The sequence below is a fragment of the Alosa alosa genome, chromosome 5 (genome assembly GCF_017589495.1).
Source record: "Alosa alosa isolate M-15738 ecotype Scorff River chromosome 5, AALO_Geno_1.1, whole genome shotgun sequence".
In the NCBI taxonomy this organism is placed as follows: domain Eukaryota; kingdom Metazoa; phylum Chordata; class Actinopteri; order Clupeiformes; family Clupeidae; genus Alosa; species Alosa alosa.
The window spans coordinates 2,029,856-2,048,638 of NC_063193.1; the positions used below are offsets into that span (position 1 = coordinate 2,029,856).

Consider the following 18,783-nt stretch of genomic DNA (forward strand, 5'->3'; position numbering starts at 1 on the left):
CCTGTAATTATTTATAAACAATCACAATTTCTGAAACCTGCTAGGGCCAGTGCTCTTATGTGTGTGCAGGAACTTTTTTATTTAGCATTATCTAAAATTATTTTATTGTAAAGATATGATGAGCTTTGTTTGCATCTGTATTTGAATTTAAACTTACATATAGTGGCAAGCTATGACAGGAATGTGACTTATTGACATTTATGGTTCATACCCTGCAATAAATACCATACTGTATATGTGTGACTAAAAATAGTGCAGCACAGATAGCGCTCTATATGCTACTGCTGAGACTGAGAAACAAACCAATTATTATCGTAATAACAAAAGAGTGATAGTCATAAACATCACATCTCATATCCACCTGGCAACCCTGCTACATGTGTCAAACTGTGGCAAAGATCTACAGAGCTATGGATTTGGTTAAGAGAATCAGCTACACAGCCACTGCCTGTTCAATGACATTGGTGATTAAATGCTGACATTTAGCATAGCCAAATTAGTCTTGACTAACCCTTCGCTGTGCTAGCATTTAAGGCATCTGCTTACGGAGAGCCGATCATTTTAATTTAAATATATGGATCCTTTAGAAGGCATTAATTAAATGTTAATAAATTAAAAATTCAATAACTAAGAGCTAAATTATCCCATTTGCACGCAACAATTTTTTTACACGCTTTCAGTTGCGCAATTTTGAGCAACGTGCATTCTCCCATCCGCACTTCTGTCCTATTCACAATGTGTAAGCTCACGCCGTCTCACAATGTCAGACGGCGTGATTTAATTAGAATAGAACCAGACTGAGCCACAACCTTATTCATTTTGCCTGTTATGAAAATGGGAAATATGGACTCTAACCTTATCAATGCCATTTAATTCCAGGTTAAAAAGTGCATAGTCGTGTTTTTTGAATAAGCACATTGGGAGTAAAAGGCCCTGAGGGTCCTTGATCAGTAGGATCCCCAGGCTGAAGACCAGTTAACACAGATAGATTTTATGTCTGTGTGCATATGACTGTATGCATAATTTCGGGGTTCGTCAGGATTTGCAGTTGTGCTATGCATGACTTGTTGTCTCGCTTGTTGAGTGCGCAAAAAAGCATCAAGATATAGAAGACCATTTATGCAAAACTATTCAAATAGAGAAAAAGAGGTTTGAGGTAGCTGTTAAGATGCAGGGCAGGGGTTTTCAAAGGGGCCTGAATGTTGCTGGCATTACTTGTCATTTATTCATCAAAGTGAAGGGAGGACTGCTCACCACCACTAATCAAAGTGTCTTATTGTGATTATATATATATATATATATATATATATATATATATATATATATATATATATATATATATATATATATATATATATATATATATATATATATATGTATATACACACTATGTGACTAATTACATTCATTTAACTGAAATCAAAATGAAGTAAAACCAAGGCAAGTCCAAGGTAGTGATTGTAATGGCACAAGTAACAAAGAAGGTTGTAACACATTATTAGGGATCTAAGCCTAAACCATTGGCTGATATCTCCTTAGGTTATGTCTTAATACTCTCTATATTTCTTTAAATTCTACAGCGCAGGTACGCCAATGCCCATGTAAAATATGAGCTTGATATATTAGCACATGGCTTGGCAGCAGGTGGAAAATTGGAAGCATTTGTTTGTTTAGATCTGAAACGTCTACACATGGGTAATTCCACGTCAAATAAAACGTTTTTAGAAAAATGTCCAGACTGACCATCTTGTATTTGCACCTAACTTCATGTAAACATAATCAATGTACCAAACAACTAACGTGCAAAAATGTAGTCTTGTACCTATATTTTCTGAGAAAAATGTATTGTAGGATTGTTCTACAAACAGTTGTCTTTGCTTTGGAGCTACTTTTACCCAATATGACATCATACTGAATAGTCATGTAATAGTACTGTCTTAGCAACTAGGTGCATATCTGTAAGAAATGGTATGAGGCACTAAAAAGTTACACCTAGATTGATAAAATCTACAATAGAAAAAGCAATCATACCACTATAAAGACCACATTTTAATTAGCATATGCACAATAATAACCTGGCATCTTGAACCAAACTGTATTTATTAAGGTATTACATATGCCACACACCCTTCGTAAAGGTTTCTACCGGCATCTCAAATACTGAAGGTACAGGCTTGAAGTTTTGCTCACTAGTTGCCGAGTTCAATAAATGACATTTACATGAAATATCAAGGGAGGTCAGTTGGAAATCCTCTGCTGATTTAACATGAATGACCCATATGCCCTCTACAAGAAGGTAGTAAGCAGCAGAATGCAATGATCTAATAACACATTATCTAGATTGCAGTTTTCATAATTCAATACAGTTTTTATGGAACACAGAATTTGTTGATTGACTGCTGATACATTGGAGAATGGTAGAGTCTGCTGTTTACCAGAGCAAAACCAATACCATGACTGCATTTATTCCATCAAGTTCTGCACTGTAACACCAGCTCCTTGACTCCAATAGGCATCTGTGTTTTCAGAACACTACACCCGGATTGTGAAACAGGCGTCCCACCGTCATGACGGGTCATGACACAAAGCATCTACGCTGCATTTCCAGGGCAGTGTGGTAAAGCACAGGATGCCATATGTCTGAAACCATCTTTAACATCTCCATGACTGGACACAGTATGCAGGAGAAGTGCAGTACATTAAGTGGAAACTTAAGAAATGCCACAGGACATTGGGAAATAAAAAATAACACATCATAAAAAGGCACATATTCTGATGAAAAGGATCACGCCATCACATCCCCTACTCATCTTGCTGCTGTTAATCACTCATTCCTACAACAAGGTGCTTTAAACCCCACCCTCCCACACACACGCAACCCTAAAACATTTCCATCTAAAAATACCGCCCTGAATCCCATATATTCAAAATTTAACTAATAAACAGTCGCTTCATAATGGAGTGTCAAACAGTAAATTCAAATCAGAGGGAACAAGATCTCCAAACCCCATGAAGCCTGGCCTCTGCTGCTGGTGGATGTTCTTCCAGTTGTGGTGGTGGTGGGTCACGTTCACATGCTGCTGTCCTGCAGGAGTGGCTCGATGTCATCATCGCTGGGGGGTGGGACGTGGCACTGCAAGCTGGTGGCCGAGGGGGGGCGGGCGCTGGAGGCCGAGCACGTCTTTACAGCCACGCAGGGCTGCTGCGGGATGAACACGGCCACCATGAGCGCCAGCACCACTGAGCACGCTCCAAACAGGAATGGGGGGCCTGGGATCACAGGCTTCTGAAAGCAAAAGTGGGGCGTCCATTATCAGTAAGCCATGATGTGGAGAAGTTGAATAGCGTGAAGAGTAAAGGCTGAGCGCTGTACCTCACTAGGGTCTTTGGGTATACTGCTCTGGCTGCTGCCTGTGGGGTCGATCTCATTGAGCTCCACATTAAACAAGAAGAAGATGAAGCCAAAAAGGGCAGGGCCAAGGCCATTGCACAGCCCACGGATTCCTGTAATCATGCCCTGTACTGCACCTACAGTATAGCAGACAGGAGAGAACAGAGGGTTGAGCACACGTAATGTACAGCTATTCTAGAAACAGCAAGAGGAGGCAAGAGGAGAAAGCGGAAGGTGAGTTGAAGTTTCTGTCTAGACTCACCTTGTTGGGCAGGGTCTGTACAATTGGAGACAAGAGCACTGACTGCTGGGAAGGATATGCTAGACATGGCAGCCACTGTGCCTGCTGCCCACATCATCCTTAACAAAAAACAAATGCATACATGAGCACCAGAAAATAGACTTAGGGTGTGTTCAAAATAGTGGTATGTTTTTGCAGCGTGTTTTCAAAAAGTCGTCAGATTTCTTAAAAACGTTGTCACGTGCATTTTCTTCCTGCAGCTCAGAGCATCTTTTTAAAGATGAGAAAAGTTCAACTTCTTAGAAAAAAAGCGCCCCACATCACACATTTTTTTGATAGCTTACCTATTACAAGCTGAGTAATAAGACATTCACATCCAGCAGAACTGGAGATGGTAGCAGTGAAGATTACGATCGACTTTGAACACCAAAAGCTATGCAACGTGAGAGTTAAACTGTATCACTAATACTATTTATGGAGCTAAACTGGATGTGACCAGAATTTTGTGGTCACCATATCTTTATTACAGTCGTGCCTTTATAGCACGCAAAATAGACAAGAGGTTCAGTTTAAAAATAAGCAGACTTGCTCAGTTTGTTGTACTACTTTCTTTGGTCCTGACAGTGGGAAGTGGGAAGTTAACTTGTATACAGTTGATTCCATTGTTGCGTAGCCTGCTTCCAGGCTCAACTGTCATTTACCATTCAGTGAGCATTGATATGGAATGGTGATTCAACTTTTTATGTGATTAAACATGCTACATGCGTTTTTCAAACGACTGTAATAAAGATATACTGACCAGAAAATCCAGGTCATATCCAGTTTATCTCCATAAATAATATTGGTGTTACAGTTTGATGGTCGGCAGGCTAGGAGTTTGAGACCACTGACCTAAAGAGTGCAGTTATGAGAGCTGTGTGTGTACTTGGGAGTGAACTCACCATGGTTCAGAGCCAAAGCCATACCAGGCCAGCTGGAAGAGTTGAAAGGCCAGCCCTAACAACACAGTGTTCTTGTTCCCAATGGTCCTCATCAGGACACTCAGCAGCAGAGTCTGACAACACAACACAACACAACACCTGCAATCAGCCCGCTACACCAACAGTGAGCTCAACTTCGGTCATCTCCTATCTAATGAGAATCAATTGGGGGTTGAAGAGGGATTAGCTAAACGCACAGAGGCTAGACTATACCTGAGCTATGATGGACAAGATCCCAACCATGGCTATGTAAGCAGCTATGGTTGCAGAGTTAAAGTCGATGACCTGTAGGAAAGACAACATGACACAACATCAAGTCAACTTTCTCAGAGAGCCATTTCACAAAAGCATTGTCTGGACATCCTAGCTTAACACGTTTCATGAATGCCAAGTAGATGTTTTCACACCAGTTGATAGAGGCTAACAATGAAGTGAAGTATTTCATCCAGAGTAGGCATGGGAGACCAACTGAACACGACCACACCTAGGTGTCCCAGCTTAATCTGCTATCTAGGTTTTATGAAATAGCCCCCCTGTAGTGCGTCTGTGTAAAGAAATCGCCGATCATAAACTTCAGGCACTGCACAATATTAAGACAAGGAAAACATGACTTTACATTATAAACATATTTAGTAGGTGGTAAGCAAGTAAATAGGGCAATTTAAATTTCAAGGGGTGTGGTGTGTGGTGTGTCAGTGGTCACCTGTCTCAGGTAGAGGAAGAAGCTGGAGTATTGGCCTGCCTCAGGCAGGTAGGACAGGAACACAGTCACACAGATGAGCAGCACCGTGGAGTCCTTCCCCACCTTCCGCAGGGACTATAGAGAGAGCCACACAAACACACATGGACACACTTGATCACACATGAATCATACAGCCTACTTAGAAGCAATCTTCATCCTTCACAACATTTAAAAATGGCTTCAATGATTGATTTGCAGCATTAAATAAACCTTCATACCATTTTGAGACAATAGGCTACAACTGGGGCAAATGTTAAATTGTTGACGGTCAGAAAAAAACTTAGATACACTTGTCAAGGTTTTTATGAACTGGGATTCCTAATACCCAAACCAAACCTTAGTACCAGACTCACTGGGCATGGAACCTTCAACATGGATGAATGGATGGATGAAAAAATGCACCAGATTTAAGAAGTCTCATACTGAGGTCTGTCAATGGTCTGTGCACAATAATATCATAAAAGCTTGCAGACCCCAAAAATGTGTTACTTCCGGCTTAAGACTGACTGACACAGTCTGACTAGGCTTTCTGTGTGGATCATTTTCTTCAGCTGATTACTGTAACCGGGTTTAGATAAGGTCAAATCAAATTACAGAAGTTTGTACATGATCCTCTAACAACAGATGCAGAAATCAAGTCAGCAAGATGTGGAAAAATCTGTGGATTACCTTGGCAGACTGAAGAATGTGTGTGAATGAAAAAAATGTGTGATGGGCTAGGCCATTGGTTCCCAAAGACTGGGTCGCAGGAGATTTTATTTGGGTCGCCAGCACAATTTATGTTGTGTTATAGGCCTAGCTTATCCCATTTAACCAGGAAAGCTATCAGTTTTCTATTGGGATATAGTTTGTTTACCACAGTGACGGCCCTAGAATAGCTCTGAAACTGGGGGCGAACGCGTCACAGAGAGGGCAGCGTGCATCTCACTTTCAAAAAGAAACATTTCTGTGGAAACCTGCTATGGACCTCGCAGTTGCAAAATGCAAGGGACAGGAATCAGCATGAACATTAACGGACAGCTGCTTCCGTTGACCGATTAAAATCTAGTTACCATGCTGTCAACTAAAGCAGACATCCGTATACCGGGCATGGCTATTCAATTTGCGTCATAGGCTGATAGTTTCGATTGTAGATGCACTATTTAAAGTTAATAGCAGTCTCCTCACATTCCTTATTATTTCGGATTTAAAATGCACACCAATGCATTATATAAGGCTACAATTCAAATGGACATTTTAAAAGCTATTATTTCCTCTTGTTTTCCATCTCGCAAACTCTATTATCTTTTGGCTATTGCGTAAAAGCCTTTTGTTCTGATATTTATTTATTTCACATTCTTACAACAACATAGCTTGTCACAACATCAATACACAACCTTAGTATAAGGCCTACAAACAAGCAAACGTTTAACTTGCGGATTCAATGCGGATTCAACTTTCCAAAGAAACCTCCAGAATAGGCTACACTTTAACGACTTGAGTTATTTGCTATGTTTACGTCGGAATTAACGCTGTTATGGATCCATTAGTCTGCAACGCAACGTAGCCTACAACATCTCTCTTTAGATATACAGGAACAGCTTACTGTGTTGAAGAGTGACGATTGCGTAGAATGCAAGAATATCCCCAAACTCTCGGATGCGTATTAAAACGTTATCTTTTAGGTAACTTTCCATGCTGATGGTGCTCAAAATGCAACACAACTGTGTTCAAAGCAGGATGAGGAAAACCTGAGGTTGTGTTTGTACAACACTGACCGAGAATTGTATAGCTTTGAAAATATTTAACATTGTTTCATGTGTAATTGAGATTGCAGAGTTGTGGGAAACTGAGTCAGTGCATCACCAATCCCTGTAATAGTAGTGGTAGTAGGCCAGACCTAGGCGTTATGATGTACGGCAGTGTAGAATGATTGGGGCTATAAAAGTTTGAGAACCTGTGGCCTAAAACAATATTGGTGGTTGCATGTTAGATCTGAAGTGAAATGGGTCGCGATGGTCTGTCATTTTTAAAAAAGTGGGTCCCCAGGAAAAAAGTTTGGGAAACACTGGGCTAGGCTAATCTAATACCCCATACATCATGATATGCATCTTCAGAAGTGTATTTGATCAAAGGCAGTTGCCAATGCCAATGACATTGAGGATGTAGTGGAACTACAGTATTTGTGATTAAAGAAAGACCTCAGAGTGTGTGTGTGTGTGTGTGTGTACAAGGTCAAACCGGAGACTCACAGCAAAGGGGTCGGCCTGCTCCCAGGAGATGGGGGAGCCCCAGGAGGAGAGGCGCATCTTGTCGGGCAGCGACTCTGGCACCACCAGCAGCACAAAGCAAATGTCCAGCACTGCGATAATGGTTGCCACAAGAACCACCAGGCTGTCACCATATGTGGCCGACAGGTAAGCCCCAATAGCAGGACTTGTAACCAGACTAGCTGCAAAAGTTGCAGACACCTGAGGGGTTCAACACAACAACAATGAATCCGTGCACACATGCGTATGTAAAGACGTGTGTTTATCCAATTTACAGAGTATTACTATAAAAGCACTGGTTTGGATTAGAAATGCCAAATACGCCTAATCATTCTCCATTCATCCAATGGTTGTCCTATCATACAGTATAGTGTGATCAGAGCCTTAAAGGAACACGCCACCGTTTTATAAAATTGGATTATCACTGTCTCCCCTAGAGATAGATAAGTGGGCAAAAGCATGTTAGTCTCTGTGCATGCATTGCGAAGCACTGCTATTTGGGAGCAGAGATATCACGCAACACATGAGTGTCATGTCTCACTCACCACAGCACAGACAATCTCTGCGCCCAGGTAGCAGTGCTTTGTCTATGCTTCGCCCCAATACAGTCAAGTCAATACCTGTCTACGAATCGCTTCGTCTTTATCTGCATTGCTATTTGTACTGGCTAAGAATACGTAGGCCACAAGAAGTAATTAGTAATTATTTTTTTGTTGGCTCATTTTTACTCACGACATGCTATCCGGCGACAAGAGATTACATTCAGTATGCTAAGCTAAGCATGGCACTGTTGGACTAAAAATGCTTTTTCTCACTAAACCAATTTCATAAAACGGTGGCGTGTTCCTTTACGCCTCTTGATCCTCATTGTATCAGATTGTGTAAGATTGTACAGTTCACCCTGTCTAAAAAACATCATATGCTACGTGATCCCACAAAGTGATCTTATCAATACAACACTCAAAGGTCCACGCTATGGCTTCACTTGGAGCCACGAAGGAACCGAGGTGTGAACACTAACATTTGGAGAAACGGTATGGAGGAAGGCGATAACCATCCCAGTCAAGGTGTTATCTAAGTCATTAACATTTAGAGTGTAGGAGGGAGTTTTGAAACAGAATATATGCCAATAGTTTGAGATACTCAATTGTTAGTTGTAGCCCCCTAGAATCTTTGGTTTTTACTCCTCAAGACTCATCAAGGTTCACTCTACAAGACCGGTGCCCAGAAGTACGTCACATGTACTTCTGTGATTGCTTTTTATTGGAATAAAGATTGAAGCTGCATTAATCGAAGAAACATCCTTTTTTTCCTATGACCACCTCGTGTTTTTCTTTCTCCACCTGTGTTATTTTAAGAAAGTTAATTTCATAAATGTAATCTAAAGTAACTTCACAAATAAAAAGTCGAAAGTGCTCGGAAGTTCAAAAGGTCAGGTATTCCAAGGGGCTCTTTGGTGTTGGGAACCCAATAGTTATAGGAAAAAGGAAATCCAAGGCACTCTTCCTTCAGAAAAACATTGGATTGTCCCACTTGGCTCACTTGTTTTTAAAGTTTTCAATCATGAGATGATGAGCCATTAAAATAAAGGCTTTTTATATTTTGCCTTGGATTTTGCATAGAATGCCTTGGACTTCCCTTTTCCGTAATCTAAAGTCATTTCATACCAGGCCATATGCTGTGCTCCTCTCTTGCTCTTCAGTGATGTCCGCCACATATGCAAAGATCACAGAGAATGTGACAGAGAACAGTCCTGACAGGGAGATCAGTGCAAAATACCACCTGCATAGCAAAACAGACATCCAAAATCAGCAATACAGGTCAGAATATTCAAAGTGAAGGCATTACTTCATAACGTGAAGTTCACATCACCCAACTAAAAAAGCACACACACATGTTCTGAAACAGCACCACACACACTATGCAAAAATAAGCCAAATTTAAAGATAGGACAAACGACGACCATCACAGGACTATCGTTATGCTTTACAAATGCATGCTTATTACACAAACACTAATGTCTACACACATCACTTAGAGGACTAAACTATAACAGAGATATGTCAGCATAGGGAGCAGAGGAAGGCTACTGCTCTGTGATTCTAGAGTGAGAGACTCACATGAGAAGCATGTGACCCATAAACAAAACCCAGCATGGTTTGGCAGGCTCTGTGAATGGGAATGTGCGTGTGCTAGGAGTGTGTGTGCAGTGAGAGTGTCTGCAGATCTGCATGCATATCTGACTAAAACGGTGCTTAAATCTTCAAGCATATGTGTGTTTGCTCATTTATGGAAATGCCTTTTGAGTGGCCATACCTGGGGCTAATGCGCATCAGAGGGATGGGTGCACAGGTAAAGAACACAGTCAGCAGGAGGAAGGACTTCCTGCCCCACACGTCGGACAGCGCTCCAATAAGAGGAGCACTCATGAACGACAGCAGGCCCTGTGTGCAAACACCCCATTTGACGTCATAATAACCACAACAACAATAACCACCACAACAACAACAACAACAACAACAACAAAAGGCCCAAACTCAAAGAAACACATCAAACTAAATACACAGTTCACAAACACTAGCCTCAATCACAATATGATCAAATGTAACAATTTAGCCATCCAACCAACCATTCCATGTAACAATACACATGCCAGCCTCAAAAGATCTTAGAGCACTTTTAAACTGTACAGTGGATTCAGAGTCAAATCACTGTAGATCATACCGGCTTACCTTCACTCCCTGAATGAGACCGTTCATAAGAAATGTGTGTTTTGGGAATGTCTCATGCAGAACCTAAAGAAACACACAAAGGCAGAATGCTCATTGGCGATCATTAGTGACACAAAAACACATAATTTCAGATCATCTTTCTGAATACCGTTTTTGACAAGCTTTGGTTTTAGTAGGTCTAAACACAGTGTCTAAAGGGCTTCAATGGCCATCTGTTGCATCTGGTGTGACAAACATCCATACAGCACAGTATGGGTGTAAATCGTTTTATAAAGGCTACAAAACTGAACATCTCTACAACTAAAAATACATGAAATTCAACCGAAGCTTTTAAAAACATTATAGTGCTGCTATGCTCCCGGGGTGCACCGTGTGAGTTCACCTCTGAATGAAAATCTTTTTGGGCATGAAGCAGCTGAAGTAACAAAATGTGTGGGTAAATGAAAAGGCACTAGCGAGGACTTAAAGATCACCTGTGAGGTAAAGATTGATTTAACCTAAATACTTGAGCCGGAAAATAATCAGGCATTTTTCTTCAGACATGAGTCTTTTTTTTTTTAAATCTGGCTACAAAGTCATGACCAGAAAAGTGTTGACCCAGAGTCTGTAAGGTAAGACATTTCTTACCATAATGCATGACCAGGTCAATCACAAATTACTGATGATAATACTACCAACCAGTAGTTCTTCTACAAGTGTTTTCTTGGGCTGTTTTCACTCACCGTCAGCATGGGTGTCGTTAGAAGGCCCCAGGCAAAAAACTCAAGGAATATGACCACTACTGCATGAGTCACCTTCGCCCTCCCAATGGTCCTCGTCTTACAGGACAGGAAAAAACATTCTATCAGCTTTGGATGATCTCAGTAAAACTGATACAAGTCAAAAACAGAATGGACTCTCGACAGTAGTTGGCTACAATAGACAGTAGTACAGCTCACCTTATTACTATATTATATATTATTATTACTATTATTATAATAATAATAATATTTATATAGCACTTTTCAAGCATTGAGCACAAACCTATGGTGTGGCTATTGTAAAGCAAAGATGAATAAGCTTAAGGTGGCATTTAATAATGCACTTATAATTTTGATGATTGAGTGCTATTCATATGTTTGTGACTAGTAATACTTCTACCCTTCTGTGCTAAGGAATTTTCAGTACAGATGTGTGTTGATAAGAATATGAAAGTAAAGGAATGCAATTATAATGCCCTTCATTGAGAGTGCACTAGCCTAAGTGACACAACATATTCTTCCTCCTTTTGGAAACATTGGAAGCATGCATGTACACTTGAAATGTGTACTGTTGTTTCCAAAAGATTCTAGCTCCACTCTAGAATCTTTGGTTGTTTCTATCTGGATCCAAACAATACAATTAACTAACTAATTGACTGTAGAGAAATTACGATGGCAACAACCTGACCAGGCTTTGGTGTGACACTATTTTATCTGATACAAGTTTCGTTCCAATTGGGAAGTTGCTATCTGTTAATGACAACTGGAACTATATAGACCAACTAGTACAATGACCACACATTTGGCGTGGATGCAATACCACAACATATACAGTACACTCAAATGAATTAAATCAAACTCCCACAGCACTATTGCCCCGTGGCAGCTCGGCTTACGATAGCTTTACTTGCCATCATGTGCAGTCGCATGACTTGCCAGCTGGATGGTTAGTTTGTGGACAGACAAAACACTATACAATTCTTACTCAACAACAATATAAATGTTGATACTGTGCACCAACTGATACGTTATGCCTTGCAACTGTTAAAAACAATGAAGTAATGGTAAACTACCGTTATGTCTGGAACAACAAATTTCCCATCTTCAGTTTAACGTTAGCGAATGTGCTAAATCGTCAGACTGGTCGTCTACGTGAACTTGAGATGAGGACATTATTATAGCACCTGGATCTGTTTTGTTAACACCAAATGGTTAAGCTGTGATCGATAACTGACCATACGTGTGTTTTGTTACGTTACGTTAACGTTAAATGTGAAGATGGCTAGCTACCATTAGCAAACTTAGCTAGAGAGGCATAACATAAACACAACATGAAACTGACACAGATAGCTGGCTAGCTAGCTAGGTCGATAGAGGGAGCGTTTGGACTGTAACATTCATTGCTGTTACCGTCCAAACGCTTCTCACATGGCCCGCCAACATCTAGCTATGTATTTGTAGTTAATATATTTACTTACCATTGTTAAATCTTTAATGATTTTAACTGGCATGATAACGTCGAGGAGTTATTATGTTTTGCCGGCCTGATGCATCACTGACATCCTGCTTATGCAAGCTAATCTAGGTAGCTAGCGTTAATTGGCTAACCGTCTAGCACCCTCACTAGCTAAAAAAACGATCCATTTTGTACGATCGGCTAACTAGTAAAACTAGTATTATCTCGAGAAAGCAATTTCGTGACCTTCTACTACTACCAAGAGAGGCTGGCAACTTTAAGCACCAGTCTAGATGGGTGGAATGGAGACTTTCGTTTCACTCCCTGAAACTCTTCCTGATGTCTTCTCGAGCCTCAAGGAACTGGGAGGCGTGGTCGAGCCGAAGACAGATCGGGGTTGTATACAACCACGTTGATAGGCTCAGAGCCCGTTTACGGAGAGCCGGATCACTCCCTATTAACTCCATTGTACCTGCAATCTGCTGCAGTTCCGCTAGGGGCGATCACGAATAAGTGCAAAAAACAATGGGGGTCTATGGAGCTAGACGGCTAAATGTGTCGCTTTCACCTTGTTGTCGTTGAAAAATCGAAAATTGGATTGTGGTTTCTACAAGATCAATATGGATTATAGGTCAAAAGTTGAATGAACGAGTACTTACGTCCTTTCAATTTCTTACAGGTTAGGTCGTTGTTGCCCACAACACACTAGCTTTCTGCTAATGAATGACGTCATTGACACATTTGAAAAGGCTTTTTAGAACAAATAAGTGACTCAAAAAATATAATACTCAGCGGTGTGTATTTTCTCTGCCCCCTCTTTCGCATGCAACATTCAAATTTCTGGGCAAAAAATTATATCCCGAGAAATGTGGATTTGAAGGGTACAGCTCCATAGACCTAGTCTAGAAATCTAGACGCGCTCCTAGCGGCAGCAGGCTAGTCTAGCAACTCTCCGTTGGCTTGTGAGCTCCAGAAATCGAAACTCAATCAGGCCAATGAAATCGTGTATAGAGTCGTTAGGTGGGCTTAACATAATGATTGATGGCAGAGTTGCAACGGTTTGGCTTGAATTCCCTGCTACTTGAAAACAAATAGGATGGATGTTGCTGTTAGCGAACAGTGTGACACGAGTTAAGCTTTTATTAAGTTGGCAAACGTTTGAACTAGCCAACTAGCTCCGCTGGTGGAAAACGCATGGGACTCATAGCGCTGCCGCTGTCCTATTGCGTGCAGAGGGAATTTGAAAGACAACTGATTATCCCGCCCCTCGGACTGAGCACTGCGAACGGTGAGTGCCCAGACCCTACATTTTAATGTGGGTCTGGCTCGTCAGGCTACCATAGACCTCCATTCATGCAGCACTTATTCGTGAGCGCCCTCATGTGGAACCAGAAAAGGAACTGCAACCAGTTTAGAAACCGGAAGTTTCCCGAGCTGTAGGCTGTAGGTTACGGCTGCATGATTTCATTTGATAGGGTAGATAGGGGGAGGGGGGTAGAGATTACCTACGCTGTGTGCCGGTGGTCAGCATGTGGTCAGCGCGTTCCCGAGTGCAAGCGGGCACGCAAACTCTTATGAAGCCAAATGCGTGACTGTTTGTAACTGTTTGCTTTTCTTTTTGTTGTGCTTTTTACTGAGGGCATTCATATTAATCATTGATATCAATTGCAACAGCCAGAGAAATAAAAATCAATTTTACGAAAAGGAGGACGATGCCGCGCGGCGCACCTCGACCTACCCGCAATAGCCAGCGTCACAAGACTCTAATAATGTATATGATACATTATGGTGTGATACATCTGGTTTGGTGGACCAGAGGATTATGTTTGTATTTTATCAGGCTGTATTGGAGTGCTTGTGTAACCTGCGCGATTCAGCCCTGCACACGCCCGGACTCGAACCCGCGAACAGCAGCACCTCGGATCGGGAGGCAAGCACGCTAACAATTGAGCCAATAGCCCAGGCTACTGGCCCACATGCCAGCAGCACTCTTGAGGCGTCGGGGAGTGAGGTTTACCAACATTCCACAAGCACAGCTAAGCTAGCTGGCATCCGTTACACTCACCCCCCTAAACCTCACTCCCGATCTGGGTCACGGCACCAATGTAACCTGTGTTGTGTTGAACCTGCGTGATTCAGCCCTGCACACGCCCGGACTCGAACCCGCGAACAGCAGCACCTCGGATCGGGAGGCGAGCACGCTAACAATTGAGCCAATAGCCCAGGCTACTGGCTCGCATGCCAGCAGCACTCTTGAGGCATCGGGGAGTGAGGTTTACCAACGTTCCACAAGCACAGCTAAGCTAGCTGGCATCCGTTACACCTGGTTAGGTATGGGATGTCAGTATGGTTTGGCAACCTCACTGTGCAGTTGAAAAACAAGCTCAGCCATCCAAGGAAGGAGTACCAGTCCCTTCAGTCTATATGACCAGTCTGTTCTTAGGCAAGCTCAGAGGATATTGACTGACCCATCACATATCCTACACACAGAGTATGAACATTTGCCCTCTGGTAGACGATACAGAGTCCCACACTCTAAATTGAACCGCTTTAAAAAGTCATTTGTGCCTACCTCCATTAAACTTTTATGAGGCTTCCTGAGGCTGTAGTCATTGTGCAATGGTGTCATGGTGTTTATGTTTGTTATGTTTATGGGATGTGTGCAATATTCGGGGTCGTGGGGCGTTCACAGTCTGTTATGTGCAGGCTAATTTATGCTGTGTTGTCTGTCTTGTGAGTTTTAATTGTATTGTAGGCATTGTATGCAGAACATGAGTCCAAGAAAAGTATCATCATATCATCATCATCATCATCATCATCATCAACAGGCTCGGACTGGTAATCTGTACAACCGGGCAAATGCCCAGTGGGCCGGTGACCTCCGGGAATGTTTTTTTTTTTTTTAAAGTTATTTAGACTAGGCCTATTTGCGGCCCGTCATATAGGCATAGGCCTAGCCTATAAATGCAGTTGCATCCATTTGGCTTGGGGGGTGACAGGTCAATCATTTTGGCCTCTTCATGACAGATTCAGTGTGTGTTACGATCACCCCCTGCCCCACCCTCAAGTGGATTTGTCCAAGCAGCCGCTAGGTTTGTGGGGAAATATAGCCTACGAGTGCATGGTAGCCTAGTAGGTGCCCTCCGCTGGCTGGTGTTCACATCATCACAGTTTAACCGTAAACAGCAACCAGAGGTCTAGTTTTATTCCATAAATATATTGTTTTTATAGACGTTAGTTGCACGCGCTACCAACATGGGCGGATTATGAACTTTCGGGCCCCTGGGCCCAGATGTATTAAGGGCCCCTCACTTATTGTTGTATATGTGGGAGGTGGGGTTTGGGGGTCCTCCCCCAGAAAATGTTTAATTTGTTTGATGTGATTTCCTGTATTCTGGTGCATTTTGGGGATGGCCAATACTAAATTCAATCAGATTCATAGCCTACATCCTGATTTGTTGATATTGAGGCAATGGTTCCATGCAAAGGTTGGGCTTCAGGGCCCCCTGACCCCTTGGGCCCCTGGGCCTGGGCCCGGTAGGCCCGTGCAGTAATCCATCCCTGGCTACCAAGAGCTTCCATTTACTGCACCATGTAGGCTACTGTAGTGCGGTTCTGTCAACAAAAAAAAAACTACGGGTAGTCTACAATTTTCGCACAACTTGGTGGAAAAGTGTAGCACAGGTTAAAGAAAATCCATTCATTTTTGGAGCTGATCCTACTCAAAAGGAACTTCAAAGTATTTCCCATATCGTAGGCCTAGCCTTTTAGCTCAGAACGACAGTGAAAGTGAAACTTGGAAAGTGGAAGTCTCTCCACCGAGTGTTACATTAAATGCACAATCAATCGCGATTCGCGAGTCGATGCAGGTAAAAAGTAGGCCATCAACTGGTAGGTTAGTAACGAAGGTAGCTTAATTTTGCAAAATGTGATGACGGCACACAAACTTGGGCAAAAACGTTTAGTAGGCTATACACTTGTGGTGATAGCCTACAGTTAATGTGAATCGCGGACTATAAGTAAAGGAGATTTGCACCAAATTAAGGCTGTGGTTGTGTTTCTACAACATGTTGGCACAAAACGTAATTTCTGTCAACTATGACGATGTCCATGTTCAGTAGCCTATATTTTTTAGTCAAGCAGTGACCTGGTTTAATGCATGGGGTAACATGACGTGAGACAGACAGAATATGAGACTGTTTCGCCTATCCCTGAATCCTGTTATTCTCAAATCACTTTAAAATGGTGTGATTAACAACCAGAATTTAAAAAAAAAATCCCGGAGAGACACCCCCGGACCCCCGTGTTATTGTGATTATAGGCTATAGATCTAAAATCTAAATGTTTAATGTTTGGGTTCAGTTTATGAAGTGTTGCTACGGCATAATAGGCCTACTGGGTGTTTGTTATTTTTTTTTTGGGGGGGGGTCGTCAGTCCAGTGGTGGGCCAGACAAGGAGAAAATTGCCAGGGCCGAATTTTGTTCCCAGTCTGACCCTGATCATCAACATTCATATGTGTTATTTCGATGTTTAGAAATGAGAGATGTACATTGGTAGAGAAGCCTACATATTATGTAGAATCTTAATATGTACATGTAGGCTATTCTTTTATTATGACCGCCTGTGAAAAAGGAGTCCTCTCCTTTTCCCCTACGACAAACATTTGAAAAACTGCCTTGTGCCACCTGCATGGACTGCAGCCAAACACACTCACCTGCACTCAGTTTGTTTTATTGCTGTTTATGTCTTGTGTATGTAGGGGTAGGCTATGTATGTATCTTTATACTGGGAAATTTTAACTGTGATTGGGTTAATGGTACAGACCACCACCACCCTTGCATTCCCTATAATGGTTTAGCCCAGACCTAATTGGGTAATTGCCTAGCCTATTTAATGGCAGGCTTATTTCACACGGGAGAGACACAATAGACTGGAGATGCAGGAGACACATGGGGACACATGGGGACACATGGGGGAGCCAGAGAGCCAGAGAGCCAGAGAGCCAGGGCAGTTAAATGTTTGTTTGTTTGCAAAATTAACCCTTGTTTGTTGTGAGGCAAGGGGAAAGTAGGTCCAAAGTTGCAAGGTCGCCTTGCTTGGACAGGGAGCCTAGAAAGGGTAGGTTCCAGGTGCCTAATGGCACGGTACATGTTTGTTTGTCTACTGAAGATCCCCGGATTTCATGTTTGGACTTTTAATTGTGCTTCCTGGGTCTGCCTGCTTGTTTATGGACTAAATAAATTATATTTTTGTTTGGAACTGCTGTCTTCTGCCTTTCCTCGACACCACCTAATCCAGTGGCGCATCTCCCTAAACGTGGGGTGTTCGCCTCGGTCCCTCACACCGCTGCGCAGCTCATATAGGTTTAGTCAGATTTTTTTTTTTTCTTTTTCGCATGGCAAATTTTCTGTCAAGGATTCCCAGTACACTGAAAGACTGGTGTACACCAAACTAGGAGGACCACCTTTTTTTGTATTTTGATCTTGAGGGGCCATGTCAACCCATTCCATAACCACTCAATGTATAGCGCCACCTAGTTGAAAACAGAAAAGAAAAATGAGGTGTTGTAATCGCAGGTATCTGTGACCTAACATTGTCAAAACTGCACGAAATTGGAAGTGTAGGATCATTATGAAACCCTCTGAATGCACGCCAAGTTTCGTGGAATTTCGTTTATGGGGGCACACAATAAATTAATTTGTTAATTATTGCCTTTATAAACACAGTTTTCTGTGAATCTCGAGAACCGTAGGGCCTAGGAGGACCAACTTTTTTGTATGTTGGTCTTAAGGGGCCATGTCAACCCATCCCATTACCACTTATTTCATGTATAGCGCCACCTAGTTAAAAATTAAAAAGCAAAAAATCACACACACACACACACACACCCATACACACATAAACATAAACATGTACACGCACACATGCACACAATTCAAGAATTTCTCAGAATTATGAACAGGCAAGATGGGAGTGGGGTTGTATAAAATGTATTTTACATGTGAAATCTATGAACTAATCATGTTTTGGTACTCGTTGTCTAGCAGATACCATGCAAATTGAGTGTGCATAATGCAAATCAGTGAGACAGTTAGAATCATATATGCCTTTCAGCGTGACTTATTTTTGTGGAAAAAAATGTGCTGGACTGTCCGGCGGTCATATTTTGTACCGCTTTGCTGCAATGACGCAATATTTGCAAAATTTGCAATTTGCAAAATGATGCAATATTTGTGTGGTAACAACCATGC

General features: G+C 42.0%; 1 protein-coding gene across 2 annotated transcripts; it reads right to left on the reverse strand.

The window, feature by feature from the left end:
• Positions 1-2,036: 2,036 nt before the first annotated feature.
• Positions 2,037-12,916, reverse strand: mfsd14bb (major facilitator superfamily domain containing 14Bb). Of its 2 annotated transcripts, none has more exons than XM_048243033.1 (12): positions 12,554-12,916; positions 11,058-11,153; positions 10,336-10,398; positions 9,920-10,047; positions 9,271-9,385; positions 7,586-7,804; positions 5,316-5,429; positions 4,826-4,897; positions 4,574-4,686; positions 3,654-3,751; positions 3,374-3,528; positions 2,037-3,283 (listed from the first exon to the last, which is right to left on the reverse strand). In XM_048243033.1, exons 1-12 carry the CDS (start codon positions 12,584-12,586, stop codon positions 3,071-3,073), a joined length of 1,419 nt encoding a protein of 472 aa, XP_048098990.1. In that variant the 5' UTR covers positions 12,587-12,916; the 3' UTR covers positions 2,037-3,070. The 2 variants fall into 2 exon arrangements, with proteins under 2 accessions (XP_048098990.1, XP_048098989.1); XM_048243032.1 differs by having other exon boundaries at positions 2,037-3,286; positions 12,554-12,914.
• Positions 12,917-18,783: the final 5,867 nt, after the last annotated feature.